Source organism: Callorhinus ursinus, unplaced genomic scaffold (assembly GCF_003265705.2).
Source record: "Callorhinus ursinus isolate GAN/ISIS: 27379988/994484 unplaced genomic scaffold, GSC_fseal_2.0 scaffold18, whole genome shotgun sequence".
NCBI classification, from domain to species: Eukaryota; Metazoa; Chordata; class Mammalia; order Carnivora; family Otariidae; genus Callorhinus; species Callorhinus ursinus.
The window spans coordinates 15,011,904-15,030,028 of NW_027397080.1; the positions used below are offsets into that span (position 1 = coordinate 15,011,904).

At 56.6% G+C, this 18,125-nt stretch overlaps 1 protein-coding gene across 5 annotated transcripts in view; it reads right to left on the bottom strand.

Moving 5' to 3' along the window:
* Positions 1-362: 362 nt before the first annotated feature.
* The window catches only part of PTPRU (protein tyrosine phosphatase receptor type U), a 77,312-nt gene continuing 59,549 nt past the window's right edge, over positions 363-18,125 (bottom strand). For 2 of the 5 annotated variants that reach the window (XM_073903055.1, XM_073903057.1), the window contains 13 exons: positions 17,248-17,265; positions 13,206-13,242; positions 12,486-12,583; positions 12,287-12,403; positions 11,418-11,572; positions 9,078-9,213; positions 8,438-8,587; positions 6,661-6,834; positions 5,627-5,767; positions 3,440-3,565; positions 3,148-3,305; positions 1,845-1,980; positions 363-1,583 (listed from right to left, as the gene is read on the bottom strand). In XM_073903055.1, the coding sequence (XP_073759156.1) occupies positions 1,521-1,583; positions 1,845-1,980; positions 3,148-3,305; positions 3,440-3,565; positions 5,627-5,767; positions 6,661-6,834; positions 8,438-8,587; positions 9,078-9,213; positions 11,418-11,572; positions 12,287-12,403; positions 12,486-12,583; positions 13,206-13,242; positions 17,248-17,265 (1,509 nt within the window). In that variant the 3' untranslated portion in view covers positions 363-1,520. The remainder of the gene's footprint in view (positions 1,584-1,844; positions 1,981-3,147; positions 3,306-3,439; positions 3,566-5,626; positions 5,768-6,660; positions 6,835-8,437; positions 8,588-9,077; positions 9,214-11,417; positions 11,573-12,286; positions 12,404-12,485; positions 12,584-13,205; positions 13,243-17,247; positions 17,266-18,125) is intronic. The other 3 variants (XM_025857014.2, XM_073903056.1, XM_073903058.1) reach the window with 2 other exon arrangements.

Here is an 18,125-nt window from a genome sequence, read left to right on the forward strand (position 1 = left end):
GCCTGAGCCTCCCATGCTGTCCCCAAAAGAGCTCAACCCAGATCCAGGTCCCTGAGGGATGAGAGGCAACTCTGTGGACCTTTAGGGGTCTCAGGATGAAGCCCACTACCTGAGAAGCTGCCTCAGAGGCCTGGGTGGAGGCAGCAACAGACAGAGTTCTCTAGAACCTGCCCCTGCAAGAAGGCCCCTGAACAATGCTCTGGTCCATACCTGACCATTTTATGAATGGAAAAACCAAGGCCTAACTGGACCCCGGCCTCCACCTCCCAGCCCAGAGCCCTCCCACTGCACTAGGAACCTGGGGGCAGGCGAGCAGGCCCCACTCAGGCTGGTCACACACACACAAGGCTGCTCTGTGGCATTCAGAGAGCACATTTATTTACAAAGCGCTTTACAAACATCAGCTTATGCCTCCCCACAGCCCCCTGTGAGGTAGGTCAGTAGTCATATCTACAGTTTACAGATGGGGAAATTGAGGCACGGAATGGGGGTGTGGCCTGCCCCATTTTAAAGAGATTTTCCCACCCACCCATCAAAAAAATCATAAAATTAACAGAAAAGAATTGTTCCTCCAACCCAAAATACATGTTCTTCCTCTGAACTGTAGAAGTTGCAAGCACCCCGATCTAGTAGGGCCCTGTCCCCAGGGGGCAGCCTGACCAGGAGCCACAGAGACCTCAACCCCAAGGGCTGTTGTTCAACCTTGCAGATTGTCACTGGCCTAGGCTGAGCAGGACCCACCAGTGAGGCCTGAAAGGTACAGGAAGAAGGGCTGAGGTACCTTCATTCTGCAGACATTGGGTCAGGCAGGGAAGGGGCCCCCACGGAGAACAGGGCAAGGGAAGGGCAGATCCAGGTTCAAAGAAGCTCAGAGCACACATCAAAGAAGTAATAGTGGGAGGGACCATAAGCAAAATATCCCCGGGCCTGGGGGGGGGGGAGGGGGCAGCAGGGTGGAGGAGGGGACCATAGTCCCCTCTGGGGAGGACCAGTCTGATGTGCCCAGTCTCCCCAGGACCCTCAGGGGCCAGGCCAGGTGGGATTCCAGATGCCAAGCCCCAGTGCACCCTCTATCTGTATCAAGAGGAAGCCACGCTGGGTGGAAACCTTGGCCAGCCAGAGGCTCTGCAGGGGCTCACTCATCTCTGCCAAGGGCTGGGACAGAGTCTGGGGCTTGAGCCTGGAGTCAAGGAGCTTGAGCCTGGGTCCTCCCAAGCTGGTAGCCCTGAGCCCCTGTCACTCCACCAGGCAGTGCCAGACTCACAGTACAGACTTGCAGGACCCTGTGGAGGGGGGCTGGGCTGCAGCCACTAAGCTCCTCTGTGGCCCACAGCTTGCCCATCATCGGACACGATGAGAGGCCCTGCCCACAGCGGGAGGGGGCACCAAGATGGCCCAGGGCCCACTCTAGTGCTTTCCCCGCGGGAGCTGTAGTGGAGCAGAGTCAGGGCCCAGGTCTTCCTCGTCCGCGCTGGGCCTGGCCCTGAGTGCACAATGCGTGCCCCAGGCCAGGGGCCCCGCTATCTTGACTCCAGACCCTCCAGGTACTCCAGCGCCACATCATAGCAAAAGTGGTACTGATCCTGGGGAGAGAGAGAGAGGAATCATGAGCCTGGTCCCCCTCTGGTACTGGGGAAGGGGAGAATGAGGGGCCAGAGGGCAAGCATGAGCCCTGGCCCATCTTTGGGGGGAAGGGACAAATGGGTTTAACTGTCTTGGCACCACCGGATCAGAACCCAAAGCCCAATGGGAGGAACCAGGTAGAGGACAGTGGTGTGAAGGGACCTGGCCGGGCATGCACTGGGAAGTTGGAAGTGGTTGGGCAGAGGGACAGGGCCTCTCACCAGGGTTTCCACCATATTGGGCTTGTAGTTCCTAAGCGTTTTGGCAGCAAAGAAAACATCCACCAGGTTGTGACAGCGGATCATCTCCAGGACTGTGGCACAGGCGCAGAAAGTGCCACTGCGGCCGCCCCCGTTTCTAAATGAGACACAGAGGGTTTGGGGTGGGGCTCAAGAGGGGGAGGCCTGGGGCCAGAACACCAAAGTGACTGGCAGGACCAGGGAACCAAAAGGGAGGAGGGTCAGGGCCTGGGAGCCCAGAGAAGAGGGGCGGAACCAGGGTATCTCAGAAGGGAGGGGCCAGGGAACCCCCGAAAGGCAAGGGGCGGGGCTTAGGGAACCCAGGAGGGAGGGGTCTGGGAGCTCAGAAGGGCGGGGCTTAGGGAACCCAGGAGGGTGGGGTCTGGGAGCTCAGACGCTAAGACTGGCATCCAAAGCCTGTAGGTAACTAGGGAGGCAGCCTCCAGGAGAAAGACAGCAGGTTCTGAGGGAAAGGAAGCCACGGAGACGAAGACGGAGACAGAGGAGGGCAGCAGAGCAGCGAGCAAACCCCAGAGAGCAGGATGTAAAATGAACATTGTGAGCACCAGTCACCCCCAGCAGCACAGACACATGGTGAAAACACACACGTACACACCCACACTTCAAGGCAAACCAGCAGCCAAACACACAGAGACGCTTGCTATCCCCTGTTCCTTTCCCTCCTCTGTTCCCTGCAACATCGGGATGTGGGGTTCCCCTGGGGAGATGAGGGATGGACTAGGCCCTCAGCCCCCATTTGAGGGGTCTCTCCCACTAGAACCAAAGGCCTCTGAGGGCCAGGCCCTGCCTAACTCAGCTCCCTATCCCTGTCCCCGGAATGCCTAGGCTGGCACTGGAAGGGTCGGTAAGCACTGAGAGCATGAGAAAGTGGGGGTCAAAGGAGCGACTGCATCCAGACAGGAGTGAATACATGAATTTATGAACAGGGAATGTGAAGGGACGAATGACAAAGTTGCATGCGTGCATGCACGAACAAAGACTGGAATTCTTTTGGCTTAAAGAGTGCTACTGTCTCACAGAGTAAACAATTCTGACAGGACTCTAATTAAATTGACAAAGTCAGACATCACACAGAGGGTGCTGGGCAGTTGCCCAGGGTTGAGTCCACACCCTGGAAACAGACTGGGTTCCTCCAGGGAAGATGGGGCCATCCGGAAGCCCTGGGGGTTTTAGTGGCAGCCTTGAGGCCTTCTCTCAGCCTGGGTTCCCCCCTCAGCCCCGTGTCTCCCGGCCCCTCCCCCACGCCAGCAGGGCCCACACTCACAGGCAGTGCACAACAGTGCGCCCGTCCCCACTCTCCGCCTGCCACTTGTCCACCTCAGCCAGCAGGTGCAGGAAGGCCTTCTTGGAGTCAGGCGTGTCCCGGTACGCAGACCAGCGCAGGAACTGGAAATGCCGCACCAGCAGGTGCCCCTCCTGCAGCTGAGGGCACAAGCGCCAGCCAAGGGCGGGGGGGGGGAGGGAACATGAGCCCTGGGGTGACCTCAAGGGGGTCTCGTGAGGTTGCCCCCCAGCCACCACCCAGGTTCTCACCATAGGGCGCCCAGGTCACTCACCCGAGAGATGTTCTGCACCCGGAAGACACGGGCCACTAAGTCTTCATCCACGGAGCCCGACACAAACTCCACCTCCATGAGGCCGTACTGCTGCCGGCCCGGCTCTGGCCAGTACTGCAGGCAGGGCTAGGCACACAGACACGGAGGGGAGCGTTGAGCCGAGCCAGGCGGGGGCAGCTGCCGCTCCTGCCCACCCCGAACCTCCACCCTGGCTCTGGGGCTCCCACACATCCTGAACCACTCACTCCCAGTCCACCTGCAGAGTCTCCCCAGCTTCTGCCACTCACCCATCCGAGGGCAGTGCACACCTGCCCCAACATCTTCTGCCTGACCCGCTCAGGTCAGCAGAGACAAACCCTTCATAGGTGCACGGACAGTCCTGACTGAGCAGCTCCACAGCCACACCTAACACGCTCACATACACGCTCACACACTCACACACACACGCACACACGCGCACACACACCCCTGCATGAGGCCGCCTTCTTCCAGGGATAGGCCTCAGACCACCCCTGCCCACCCCATCACCGCTCCCTCCCAGCCTTCTCTCTCACTGCCTTGCTCTCCAGCATCAGCTCACACAGGTGGGGTGTCCCTGAAGCTGCAACACAGCTCAGAACCCCCACTCTTGCCCTAGGACCCTACCATGGAGTCAGGGTCCCACGTGCAGCCTCCCCTCCAGGCCAGACTGGAGACAGCAGAGGGATGAAGGGAGTGTCTCCTCCTACACACACACACACACACACACACACACACACACACACACACACACACACACACGTCCTCCAGGCCAGTAGGTCCAGAGCCCCAGCTTCTAGCCTCAGCTCTGCCTGAAGTCCAGGCGAGGCTCTTCCCTCCTCTGGGCCCCGTTTCTCCATTTGTGAAACAGTCCCCAAGCTCCTCCCAGATGACTCCATGCTCCATCTGCTTCCCTCTCTGCCCACAAAGAGGGCACTACCTTCCTCTTTTTGCCTGGGGTCCCAGCCACTCCTTGTGTTCGGGCCTTTGCACATGCTGCTCCCTCTCCATGGATCACGCATCCCCCCTGTCTTCACCTGGTCAGCTCTACCCTCCCTACATAGCTCAGCTTAGATACTGCCTCCGCCAGAAGCCTTCCCTGATACGTTATCCCCAGGCTTCTCTGCAGGGAAACCAGTGTCAGCTCCATGACAGCCCCTTCCCTGTGTGCTGCCACTGTCAGGGGTTTGCACCCTGCATCCCCCTGCACCACGAGATCTGAGAGGGGCGGTATGTTGCTTCCCCGTCTCCTCACTGCGTACTGCAGGCCTGGCAGGGAGTGGCCAGTGGAGAAAGGTGACTGAATGACATCTGTGTGAGCCTCCCTCTAGGTCCTTCCCCTTCACCTTAGCAAGGGCAGGTTCTTCCCACATAAGACTCCCCCCCAGATCCGTGCCAGGGACAAGAGCCCATCACGCTGCAGTCCTCGGTCATGTAGACCACATGCCTGCCTCATAAAGAGCCCCGTTAGCAAGTCTTCTCAGCCTTTCAGAGACTGTCAGGCTCATTTTACAGCAACTCTTCCTGGCCGCCTAGGACACGGAAGTGCAGAGAGGCCCATACCTAGAGAGTATGACCACGAGGGGCTGGAAGGCTGAACATCTGCACTTCCTGGCAGTGACAGCTTTGGGGACGCCAAAAGGAAACCGGGGCAGCCCCCAGGCGGAGGTCACCAAGCCAGGGTCTAGACCCACTTCAGCCGCAATTTCATTGTCTTCATCCCTGCCACGCACTTAGCACCTGCTGTGTGCTGGGCAGGAAAGAAACTGAGGCTCAAAGAGGCAAATGAACTTACCCAAGATCAGTCAGAGAATAAGGAGGCTGGAGTTTTGCTCAATCTCAAAGGCCCCCACGGTGGGCAGTTGAGTCCACCCACAGGCTCTGGAAGAAGGCAGCCTGGGGGAGGGGCACAGCTCTGCCACTTCCCAGCTCCCTGGGTCTTAATCTTTTCACCCAAAGCCCGTAAGTGCAAAGCAGAGTCCTGGGCATACAGCAGGTGCTCAATAAAAAGCAGCTATTTCCCTCCAATCTGACAGCTGCATTCTACAGATGAGGAAAGCAAGGCTCTGGAAGGGAGTGGGACCCATCTAAAGTCACAGCTGGGATCCAACCCTGGGCTTTGGGGACATGTCCTGGAGCACATGAGGCCCTGGGCAGTGGAGGCCTCACCCAGGCAGTGTTGGACTGGTGCAGCTGGTTGAGCATGACAATGGAGGTGCACCCGTAGTCGTAGACGAGCCGCCAGAAGTCAGGCGTGGTGCTCTGCAGTGGGTGCAAGGTCACGATGAAGGCCGCACTCCGTGTGTAGCTCTGCAGGGAAGCCAGGACTCAGCGAGGCCCGCTCACCACCCGACAGGGCTGGAGCCCCCCGCCACAGGCCGTCCTCCCCCTCTGCCCACCCTGAGCTGGACAGCGCTCCCCTCGGGGCCAGGCTGCCTCTGGGGGTCCATTTCAGAGCTTGGCTGGCACACTGAGGCCTGAGTTGTTAGGGTGAGCCCCCCCCACCCCAAGGCCCCTGGTGTCCAAGCCCATGGCCCCTGGAACCCTCAGGCAGAGCTGAGGCTAGAATACGAAACGTTCCCAAATGTGGGGTGATGGGAACATGGGCAGGGTAGTCAGAGGCTGGCCAAGCCTGCTCCCTGCCTCAGGGCCTTAGCACCTGCTATTCCTGTTGCCTAGAACAAATTTCCAAATGTTTACACAGTTCTCCCCCTCACTTCTTTCTGCTCTTTGACAGTCGCCTCCTCAAAGGGGCCTTCCTTACCACCTCATCAAAAATAGCTATATACACACACTCCAAAGCCCACATTATATAGTTCTCCTGCCTGGTAGCTTTCTGTAGAAATTACCAGCATCTCACATGCCACTGTATCTTTGTGTACTGACTGCCCCAACCCATCACCCACATACAAGGTTTGTAGAGATTTGGGGGTATGGGGGGTATGGCCTGTGCCCGGCACATTGTAGGTGTTCAATAAATATCTGTGAATAAACACATCTCTAAGTCCCTTCCAACTCCATGGAGGGAGGGTCTGAGAGCCCAGCCCAGGGCCCCAGACCAGTGACAGGTGCTGACTCTGCTCCCGGTCCACCTGCAGAGTGCCCCCAGCTTCCCCCCTCGGCTCTGCCCCCCTGGCTCCTGAGCCGTCCCAGGTACTGCTGGCTGAGGGGGTCCCCGAGCCCAGGGTTGCCCAAGCCCTCACGTCCGTCAGGGCCGCATTGATGTAGTTGTTAGGGTCCCCGTCGGCGGAGATGAGGAAGGGCAGGCAACGGTCAGGCGGCAGGACATCCATGCTGCGGTTCCTGTCCCGGTTCCGGGGCAGCAGGGCGATGCTGCACTCTTCCACATCCAGGGGCGGTGTGACCGAGTTCAGCGTCTACAGGGAGTGGAGGGAGCAATGGGGTCGGGGGGAGGGGTGAGTGTGGACCTCCAGTGTTCGCTGGGCCTCCTCCTGGCCCCATGAAGGACACTGAGCTGGGCTGTTAACCCCATTTCATGGATGGAGAACTGAGGTCCAGAGAGAAGGGGGCGAGGACAGGGACCCCAGGCTGGCTCCCAGTCTCCAGACCACACAGGCTCTGAACAGAGCTCTGGAGATCTAGTCTGCCGCCCCGCTCCCTGTGTAACCTTAGACAAGCTACTGTATCTCTCAGCATTATTGTTCTCAACTGGAAGGTGGGATAATAATACGCCTGCCTCAAGGGGCTATTGGGAGGCTTGAGCGAGATACTGCCAAGGTCCGAGCACTGCGCCTGGCAGATGCAAGGCTCCCTACATAAAAGACACAGTGAGGATCAGGTGCTTTCAGGCAGACAAGCCCTAAAGCCCCACATCTTCCACAAAGCGGACTATGGGGACCTGGCGGAGGCGGTCGGCCCTGTCGGAAGAGAACGCAAGTACAGGGCACCTGTCACACAGCAAGCCTGGGACTCTGGGTTATCTCCTCCACCCCATGCCTCCGACAGCCTGACCCATGGTGTCTGCGCTTCTTTCTCTTGTCCTTGAGGATCCCTAACAGTGAACCCCAGTCTCTCATGATCCCTAACAGGGCTCCAAGAAGCAGAGGTGGCATTTCCAATGAGACCGTCTGTGCAGGCTCTCCAGCGTCAGGCGTCTAGAAGGGGCCAGCCCGCTGAACCGTGGCAGGAACCTGGAGTGTAGAGGACATCTGGGGCCTCTGCCTGCCCACAGACCACTCTGGGACTTCTCTGGAGAACCAGCCTTCCCCCATCTCTGTCATGTGACATGCGGACAGTGGGTCCAACCTCAGAACCAGGCCTGGGCCAGTCCATGTGTTCCTACTCTCTGACCCCAGGGACTGGCTCAGGGATGGCACAGGAGAAATCTGGTCTAGGACTTCCATTGGGGCTGTAGGGAGTCCTTTTTCCAGTCTCCTGACAGTAGGGATGACATGAGCCTGGCACTGCTGGGGGCCAGGGTATGGGTCTGAGAAAGATGCCGAAAACAGAGAACAGCAGAACCAAAAATGGACAGAGACTATGTCCTGGAATCATCATTTAAGCCCCTGGATCCAGCCATAACTGAAGCTGCACCATCCTTGGACTTTTCAGTTTCAAGAGTCATTGAGCTGGATTTTTGTCACTTGCGACCAAAAGAATCCTGATGAATACAAACACTGCGAGGGCAATATTGACTTTCTTTCCTGGGTAAGAAAAACCGAAGCTTGGGGAGGTAATGTGAGTGCTCAAGGCTACTCACAGCTCTTCACTGAGCCAGAACTTGAACCTGGGCTTCCTTGATTCAAAGCACAGGCTCTCAGCCACTTGGAGGGACCACCTCCTCCACTGTCTCCAAGTCCTTCCCAGTAGCCCTACTCTGTCCCTCTTTCTTGGCTCTCAATGACTCCTACAGCACTGAGAAATTCCCAATACACACACACAAACACACACACTCTCACAATCACACACACACACACACACACACACACACACACCTAGACATATACACTCCTGCCCCACCTGGAACTCTTCCCGCAGCTGGGAGGAATTACTCTGAGGATCAATGCGGATCATCTCCTTGTAGGTGGCCTTGAACTCGCTGACAGGGATGGTGGTCTCCCCACACAGGCAGGCCTCCAGGATTGCATCGTGAATGAAGATGTACTGCTCCTGGAATAGGAGGAGAGAATATGAGGAACCAGGAGGGGACTAGAACCTAGAGATTTGGGGGAGATGGCAGCAGGAAGCAAGCCCAAAGTTGAGGCAGGGATGCTACAGTCCACCTAGGTATTGGTACAGGTTGGCCCAACCCTACCTGAAACAGCCTTCACAGATATGTTCACTTACCTCATGTTTCATCCCTCTAATACCCTGTAAGAAGCTCTGAAGGTGAAGGGAGAGCCCAGGGTCACACATCTAATGAGGGTACAAACACCAGTAGATCTTACCTGCAAAACCTATGACCTTGGCCCCTTGGCTGTTTGACCTCATCCAACTGACCACAGTGGAGCTGACTTCGGGGAGACCCTCAGAGTTGGCAGACCAAGCTCAGGGATCTCAGCTCTAAGGACACCCCTCTGACACACTCCGCCAGCTTTGAGTTCCTCCATGAGGGACCCAAGTCCCAGAGTGGGCAGGGAGGGAGGGCTGCGTCCCCTACCTCTGTCTGGATCATGTTGACGCGCCGGGAGCAGAGGGTCTTCACGCAGTTGTAAATGTCCACGACGCCCTCACACTCCGCCATGTCCAGCATCACATCCAGAACAATGTAGCAGCCTGTGCGGCCAGTGCCCGCACTGGGGAGAGAGCAGCCAAGGGCCCCGTCAGAGCCTGGGGAGGGAGCCCGGGGCCAAGAAGAAGGGAAGAGGGGGCCTGGGGTGCCTGGCCATGTCTACACCACACAAGGGCTGGGGGACAGAGAGACACCCCACCCCAGTGGCGAGGAGGAGTCGGGGAGAAGTCTGCAGCAGGAGCTGTGGAAATGTGATGCAAGACCAAGCCGGGGACGGGCCTCGGGAAGAAGAGGAGAGCAAGGGTAGCAACTGAGATGGGCAGAGGACAAAGGTGATGCCCAGAGCTTAACCTAAGAATGTTCTTGCCTCCTGGGTAGCCCCAAATCCACACAGCCTTCAAAGCCCCACACACTCATACCTGCTCATGCACTCGGGGGAGCCTCCCCAACCCTCCCAGCAGATGCCATCCTTCTGAGCTCCCAGAGGAATCCCGGCGGGCTCTTGTCAAAACACTCTTCCGGCCACACGTGGCTGTCTCCCGGACCGGACTGGGAGCTCATCCAAAGCCGGGCTGTGTCGGACCCATCCCTGGGATGCTCAGGCTCAGCCCCAGGGTGAGCAGAGTCGGGGGGCAGAGAGAGGACAAAAATGACTCCAAGATTTCAAGCCTGAAAATGGTGGTGTCAAAGCACTGGCAAGAATGCGTAGCAGCGGGTCTCCTGCCGCCCCTGCCGGCGGCTGAAACCAGTACGGCCACTGTGGGAGACTGGCAGTATCTACCAAAGCTGAATGTTTGCCTGGCAGGACTCCCACCCCTACGTACACAGCCCCCAGAAACACATGCGTACGCTGGCCCACACACACGCCTTAGAACGTTCTTAGCAGCTCTAACCATAATAGCTCAGAATGACACAACCCAAATACCTATCAATAGCAGAATGGATAAACACATTGTGGTTGACTCATCCAGCGGGACAGGGTATAATATGGATGAATCCTACAAACATAAGGTGGAGGGGAAGAAGTCACACACCAAAGGGCACACTCTATGTGATTCCATTTATACAAAGTTCAAAAACACACAAAATGAATTCACGCTTTAGAAGTCAGGATAGAGGCTGCTCTGGGAGCAAGGAGGTGGGTACAGACTGGAAGGGGCTCAAGGGTGCTTCTGAATGCTGTTAATGTTCTATTTCTTGATCTGAACAGTGCTGGTTATTTCACAGGTGTGTTTAATTTATGAAAATGGATAAAGTTCTATGCGTGCACTTTGCTTTAAGTACGTTATACCTCAATGAAATCTTATTTTAAAGACAGTATCTTAGGAGTGCCTGGGTGGCTCAGTCAGTGGTGCATCTGCTTCAGCTCAGGTCATGATCCCGGGGTCCTGGGATCGAGCTCCGCATCAGGCTCCCTGCTCAGTGGGGAGCCTGCTTCTCCCTCTGCCTCTGCTGCTCATGCTCTCTCTCGCTTTCAAACAAATAAGTAAAATCTCTATTAAAAAATAAAAAATAAAGACAGCATCTTAAAGAAGCCTAAAGAAACCTGAGAAGTGGTGTGAGGGGGGCCGGCAAGGGAGGTAGGGGGTCTGCCATGTGGCATTTGGGAAGCTGAGAGGAATCCAAGCAGAGGAGCCAGGACCAGATACAGAGGCCGAGGACTTGTGGGCCCAGGGGAGTCAGTGAGACCCCAGGGTCAGAGGGGAAGCTCCCCAAGAGGAGAGTGGGGGCAGGAACAGGACAGGGCCCTTCAGAGGCAAGAGAAAGCTGTAGAGCCGGAGAGGAAGCAGAGCAGACGAAGGGCAAACGGGGGAGGGGGGCCCACAGGAGCCAACCAAGGCAGGACTTGGAAGAGAAGGGGTGATGCTCAGGAGCTGCACAGGGCATGGAGGCCCCGCAGTGAGGAAAGCCTGCAGGATTCAGAGAAGAGAAGGCAAAGTCCTTCCCAGCACCTGGGCCAAGCCCAGCACGCAGGTGTGCAATGGGCGTTGGCTGAACAGAAGCAAATGGAACCCAACCGGCCTGGTGCCTCGCCAACCCCTCTCCCCCTCTGCCTCCACGGCCTCCTCAGCCTCTAGGCCCAGGGCCTCCACAGGTCTCGGGCAGCACACCAGGGTGCCAACCTCAGAGCCACAGTTCGAAGGGCCCCTGGGAATCAGTCTCTCCTGTCCTCTGTCTGTGAGTAGGATGAACCCAAGGCTCCTCTCCTTCAGGGACCCGGAACCAACCCCACGCCCAGTCATCTTGTCCTTGGGATCAAGGCCTCACCTGCAGTGGATGACAACGGGCCCAGCATCAGGCGGGGTAGAGGCCTTCACGCGCCGGATGAAGGCCAGCAGCCCTGTGGCGTGGTAGGGGACGCCGTGCTCCGGCCAGGCGGTGAAGTGGAACTGGCGGACCTCGTGCCGGGCAGAGTAGCCTCTCTGGCGAGACAGAGTCACTGCTGGCTCCCCTTAGTCACCTGCCGGTTGCTCACTGCCGGATCTCAATCAGTTAACCCCAATCATGAACCGAGGTGTGGGTATTACTGACTCATGGGAGCAGCAAGAAAACCAGGGCCCAAAGAGGAGGAACTGTGGGTCCGAGGTTAGACGAGACAGACACTATACAGGAATGGGGCCCCCACCTCTGCCTGCACGGGGCTGTGCGACCCGACATGTCACTGCGACTCTCTGGTCTTAGCCTAGAGGGGGCAAGTGTCTCCTTTGAGGATTTTTACAGAGGATCACAGACAGGAGGACTCGGCCAGTCACCGGCCATGTGGCCTCGTGCGTGGCGCCGCCCCTCCACCTCACTTTCTTTATTTGTACAACGGGACTAACGGAAACACCTAATCCCGGCGCTTCCCGGGGCTTAACCAACACGGGCTCCGCACGATGCCCAGCACCGAGCAGGACGGGCACCACCAGCCACTGCCTTCAACTCTACCTTCTCGACGTCGTCCTGGGGTCGCCGGCCAAGGCGGTCCCCGTGCGGTGCCCCCACAGCGCTCCCTGCAGTGACGGAGCGCCTGCCTTGCTGGGGAGGACAGCAGAGCCCTCCTCGCCCCTCCTGCTCCTGCCCTGGGAGGTGGGGAGGTGGACACTGCCCCGCCTCCTCAGGCACCCCTGCAGGGACCAAGGTGACAGGAGACTCACCCGCTCCAGGGCGAAGGTGCGCACGACATACTCAGCGAGAGTCTCCGTCTTCACCAGCGTGATCTTGATGTCCCCGTACATGTCTGAGTCCTCCGGCCAGTACCGCGAGCACTTCACCTGGGATCCCCACAGGGGGCTCAGTGGGCTCTTTGCTGCCCCCCCGGCCCGCCTTACCCCCTCACCCCAAGGCCCTGCTTACCCTGCCCACCTCCACCAGCTTGGTGATCATGACAATGCTGGAACAGTGCTCCTGCCACACCATGCGCCAGAAGTCGTAGACCATCTCGGGCTTCGGCCCTGGGGCGCAGAGGGTGCTCGTCCCTGAGGCAAGGTCTCCACCCAGGGCCAGTGCACCTGCTGCCCAGCACCCCCACCCCAGGCCAGGAGGCTCCTAAGCCCCAGTGAAGGCGTCATGCTCACCCTGCGCACACCCCACCCAATGCCAACTCGTGCCTGGAGGGCCCCAGGGGTGGGCAGGATCAGAGAGGGCCTGGCTGGCCGGAGACCCCAATCATCCCGAGTGAAACCCAGGAGGTAGAGCCGGAGGGCTAGATCCTCAGTCTACAGCCCAAGTCTCCCAGAGGAATGGACAAATGAACGGTTGGGGGCAAAGACAGCCAGAGGGACCCAGGCAGCCCCCAGAGCCAGAGGCACCATCCACACTTGGCAGGACGGAGCTTGCCTATCCTTCTGCATGCACCACCTCAGAGACAGACGGCCGAGGGAACTACAGATGCACTGAGCACATCGGGGAGACACGAACACAAAGAGAGGCAGAGACTGGCGGCCAGAAGCCGCAGCCGGGCAGTGGGACTCAGGCAGAGACAGCAGGGAGGCAGACAGGGAGCCGAGCAGGCCAGAGGGAAGGCAGCAGGGCAGATGGCATTCAGGGCACGGGCGCGGGCACAGGTGCAGGTACCTTGAGTGGCTATGAAGTGGTTTGACCTGTGGTAACCCTGGAACAGGAGAAGAGGCTGCAGTGAGACCCCAGGAGCGGCCCCTCGCTCCCTCCGATCTCACATCCTCTGCCCCCCTCCCACGTGCAGCACACTCACTCACGGCCACCTGCCCGCCCTCTTCCCTGGGGCCTCCGCACCAGGGGAGGGGGGACCTGTCCTCCCAGTAAGGACGGAAGAGCAGCTGGGACACCAGTGTCGGGCCCAAACCCATCTTTGCTGTGTGACTCCACAGAGGACACAACTCCTATATGGACCTAAAGGGTCTCCCCACCCATAAACTGGGAGGATTAGCCACAGTCAGCTTATCACCTGGCTGTGTGGATACAAATAAAGTCCACGGTGATCCTGCCCAGGTTACCAGGGGGTCCCCGGACCCCAGGCTGGGTCTCATCAGCCATCCCAGCCCCCGCGGGGCAACCAGGGGGGCAGTGCCCCCTCCCCACTACATGTCACCCAGAGCTTGAGGGACCCAGGGGCCCAGATGAAGGCTTCAGGTCGGAAGCAAGCGAACACATGGGTTACTCATGGCCCTCAGATAAAATGGTTTTTAAATAATAATCATTTTTGAGATTATGGTCTCAATTATGATCCCTATTATGATCACATACTGTGCTAAGCACTTTACCTACATGATCTCCCACAAAAGAGAGGGCAAGAGCTACTTCATCCTCCATCCCCAGAGCCCTCAGGCTGCAAAGGGGACCCAGCCAGCCCCAACTCCCACCCTGGGGCCACAGCCAGTCCTGCCATCCTGCCCGCACACTGGCACCCAGGGCACCCCTGCGGGCACCACGGGAGAGGTAAATGTGCAGCAGCACTGACAAAAGAGAAAACAATCAAGTTCACGCCCACAACCCAGCTCCCCACGCCTCGGTCAGACTGCCAGGGTTCAAGTCCCAGCTCTACCTCTCGCTAGCCATAAGCCCACAGGCAGAGCCCTTTATTTCTCTAGGCCTCGATTTTCACATCTACATCTACATCTACAAAATGGGAACGATTACGGTATTTACCTCCTTGGGCTGTTGTGAGGAGTCAACAAAGTAACATACCGTCAAGGGTCTGTCGCCACGGCCAGCACAGAGTTGGCGCTTGGTCAATGGTACCTATTATTACTGCTACTACTTTCAAGTTCAAAGAGTAGCCCCGAAGATTCCAACAGTATGGCTGTCAAGAATTCCTCGGGCAGAGGGTGGTTTACTCCAGGGGTTAAGAATCTGCGCTGGGGAGTCAGGTTGATGTGGGTTCCTATCACAGCTCTACAGAGCAGCTAAGTGACTCCGGCCACATTATAAAAGGGCACTCCTCGGTCTTTAACGTACATCCGCAGCTCCTAGGGATCTTGTTAAAAGGGAGATCAGACTCAGAAGGTCTGGCATGGGGCCCAGGATTGCGCCTTTCCAACCAGCTCCCGGGGGGACCAGTGCTGGACCTGAAAACACACTGGAGTGGCCAGACTCTCAGCCTCCCGAGCCTCTGCTCTGCTCCCTTCTGCAACGTAGGGGTAACAGTGAGACACACACAGCTCAGAGATTCTGCTGTATACCCGCATACCGTGCCCAAAACCCAGTTCCAGTTACCAACAGTGAAGAGCGTCCCAGAGCCACTGGGCCCTCACTGGCAGAACTGCTCCGAGCTGGCCTAACCCCCAGCCACTGTCTCTGTCTCAGGTCCTCAGCTGAGCTGCTGGGCAAATGGGGTCCAGGGGAAGGCCCAGCAAAGGCGAGGCCAGGGCAGCCCTCCCACCTCCAGTGCTGGTCAAGCGGGAAACAGGCTACTTCATCTAGAACCAGCTGGCCTGAGAATCCCACATGAGAGGAAGCGTCTCTTTGGATTCATCTAGCCCTCTCTCTCCGGTGCCTGGCCCAGTGCCAGCACCCAAGCTAGTCAGCAAATACAGTCCACAGCGAAACGAGTTTTTAACAGATCACCCTCCCTATCTGCATATTAAAGTCTTCATGCATAGGTGCATTCCTGCACAATTAGAGAACAGTACAATGGAAAATGGAAAATGATCAGGTGTGAAAGGAAGGCAAGCAGATCGATTACCTCGAGCACACCCACTTTAGAGCATCTGAGAGCACACTGGTCCTCACCTCCCAGGCATCGCCATGTTCTGGGCACATCCCCACACCTGCCTGGAGCCTCTGCCTGGGTGGCGCTGGGGGACTGACCACTTGCATCATGGACAAGCACCCCAGGGCCTCCTGGTGCCCCCCCACAGGGAGAGAACCAGAGTCTAGTATGAGCGTCAAGGGCTCACATGGGCCTTGTGCCCCAGCTCCATGCAGCCATGAGCAAGTCACTGAAATTTCCTAAGGCTTGGTCATCTCACCTGCCAAATGTCGGTCCCTACTGCTCAGAGTATGGGAAAGATGAAATGATGTGCCTAACGTGTTGGCACAGAGCCAGGCGCCCAGCCAATGATACTCTTGTTAACTGGCATTTGAAGATGGATTAAAGCCAAGTCTTCTATGGCCACTGAAGAGTGTTGAGGAGGAACCAAGTGCGTTGTATGGAGACTGACATAAAGAAATGTACCTGTATTCATCGCCTCCTCATGGGGGCGCCACCACTGAGTATATCCACCCATTTCATGGGCCTATTACTCCATTTAAATTTGGGAACTTTACAAACTGTTGAAGCACACTCACAATAAGGGGGGGGGGTGATATCTGGGAACATATCTGGGATAACTGGTCATCTCCAGCAGCTGTGACTGTGGGGACCTTTCATTTCGTACATACAGAAATGTGTATATTTCTGCATTGTCTGAAAGTTTGATAATGAACTGTATTTTTGCAATCTTTAAAAAACAAGAAGTATTTTTTAAAGGAGACAGAAAGATACCCACAAAATAGCGAACAATCCCATCCATCAGGCATCAAATATTATAAAAATAATATTCAGTTCACCCTTGAACAACATGGGGGTTTGGGGCGCTGACCTCCTGGGGAAGTTGAAAATCCACGCATAACTTTTGGCTCCCCAAAAACTTAACTACTAATAGCCTGGTTGGCTGGAAGCCTTACTGAGAATATGAACAGTCAAGTAACACATATTTTGTATATTATATGGTATTATATATTGTATTCTCATAACAAAGTGAGCTAGAGGAAAAAAATATTAATAAAATCATAAGGAAGAGAAAATACATTTATAATTTATAAGTAAAAAATAAATAAAATACAAATAAAAATATAAACATAAAATATAAATAAAAAATAAATTTAATAAAATAAAAAATAATTTATTTATTTAAAAAAAATCCACAAGAAAGGGAACAGTGCAGTTCAAACTCAGGCTGTTCGAAGGTGTATTAAATGTGTATTAAAAACCAAATTAAAGGATCACTGGATGAATAGGACTTTTTAAAAATATTCCTAGAAGGCCCAGAGATGGCACAATTTTTAGAGATAAAATACCCAAACTGCTCCCCTAAAATAAAACGTTCAAAGGAGGGCTAAATTGAGGGCAAAGTAATTAGGGTTGAGTTTCAAGCAAACTGACCACAAGGGGACTTGAACACCAGAGAAACTAGTTTTAAGGGGACTGGCGGGGCCGTCCTCGCTTCCTTCAAGACCCTGACCCCCCCAGCAGCAGCGATGGGGCACCCACAGAGCAGCCTCCCCCCCTCCCGGCCCTCCCAGGGCCCCACAGAAGGTACAGCTAGTGAGACTCACTGGGCGTGGGGAGCTGGGGCACAAAGGTGACAGAAGGTGGCGGCCAGTGAAGGGGGCCTGTGGAAGCCTCCCAACCCTGATGCCCCATCTCAGGGCAGTGGAGGAGGGGACGGAATGGTTTACGAGGGGGGTAGTGTGGGATCTGCAGCCCCAGGCGGCCCCCGGCCGGGCCGCTGAAGTGGACAGTTGGCGTTGGGCACACGAGTGGAAGAGAAGGAGCACAGAGACAGAGAGAGAAAGGCAGCCAGAGGCCATGAGAGAGTCTGAGGTACAGCTGGGTGAGAAGGCAGGCGAGGGAGGAGACGGGGAGAGAGATACTTACTTCACGGTTTATCCGAATCTTAATGATGCCAGTGAGGGAACAGTACAAAGCAAAAGAGACAGATATTAGGCCAGAGGCAGATGGAGGTGGACGGAGCACAGGAGTGGCCAGGATGGGCGATGTGAGGAGGGGAGGCAGAGCAGAGACGGGCGCCGGGCTGGGCCGGAGAGCGGGGAGTGGTGTGAGCCTGCGGGGGGCCCGTGGGGGAGCCAACCGGGACACTGAGGAGACCCAGAAGAGGCCCCCGTCATCGACGTCGCCCGAGTCTGAGAGGCCAGGCCCAGCCCGTACCCCAGTCAAGGGAGAGCATGGGAGGTGAGGGATAAGGCAAGGAATTCTGGGAAGTATGGGGTAGCATATTTTCTGGCCCCCAGGAGGTGAAGAAGAGGGAGAGGTCTCCCACGTCACTGACGATCCCGCTGACCTTCCTCCTCCCTCACTCCTGCTGCTCCCTATTCCCACCCTTTCCTCTCCAGCCACCCAGAGCCGGCTCAAGCCCCCACCTCCATGCAGCCCGCCAAGGCTAGCCCTGGCGTACCACTAACTTGCTGTGTGACACTGGGAAAATCATTCCTCGTGTCTGGCCTGTGCTTTCCCAGCTCATCTGAAATGACTTTACTTGTAGATATGTTTATGTGTCTCCCCGACTAGAAGCTATACATTCAAGGAAAGCAGGGATGGTGCCTATGTTGTTCACTGCTCTATCTCTGTTGCCCACCATGACGCCTGGCACATGGTAGATGCTCAAAATAGATCTGATAAACAAACAAATGATTCTCTCCCGAACCTGGCTTGCTGTCAGGGTGGGAGAGTCTGCCCTGGGTCCCTGGGCCCTGCCCCATCTTGCCCTTGTCCACACCTGGGGAGCAGATTCATCA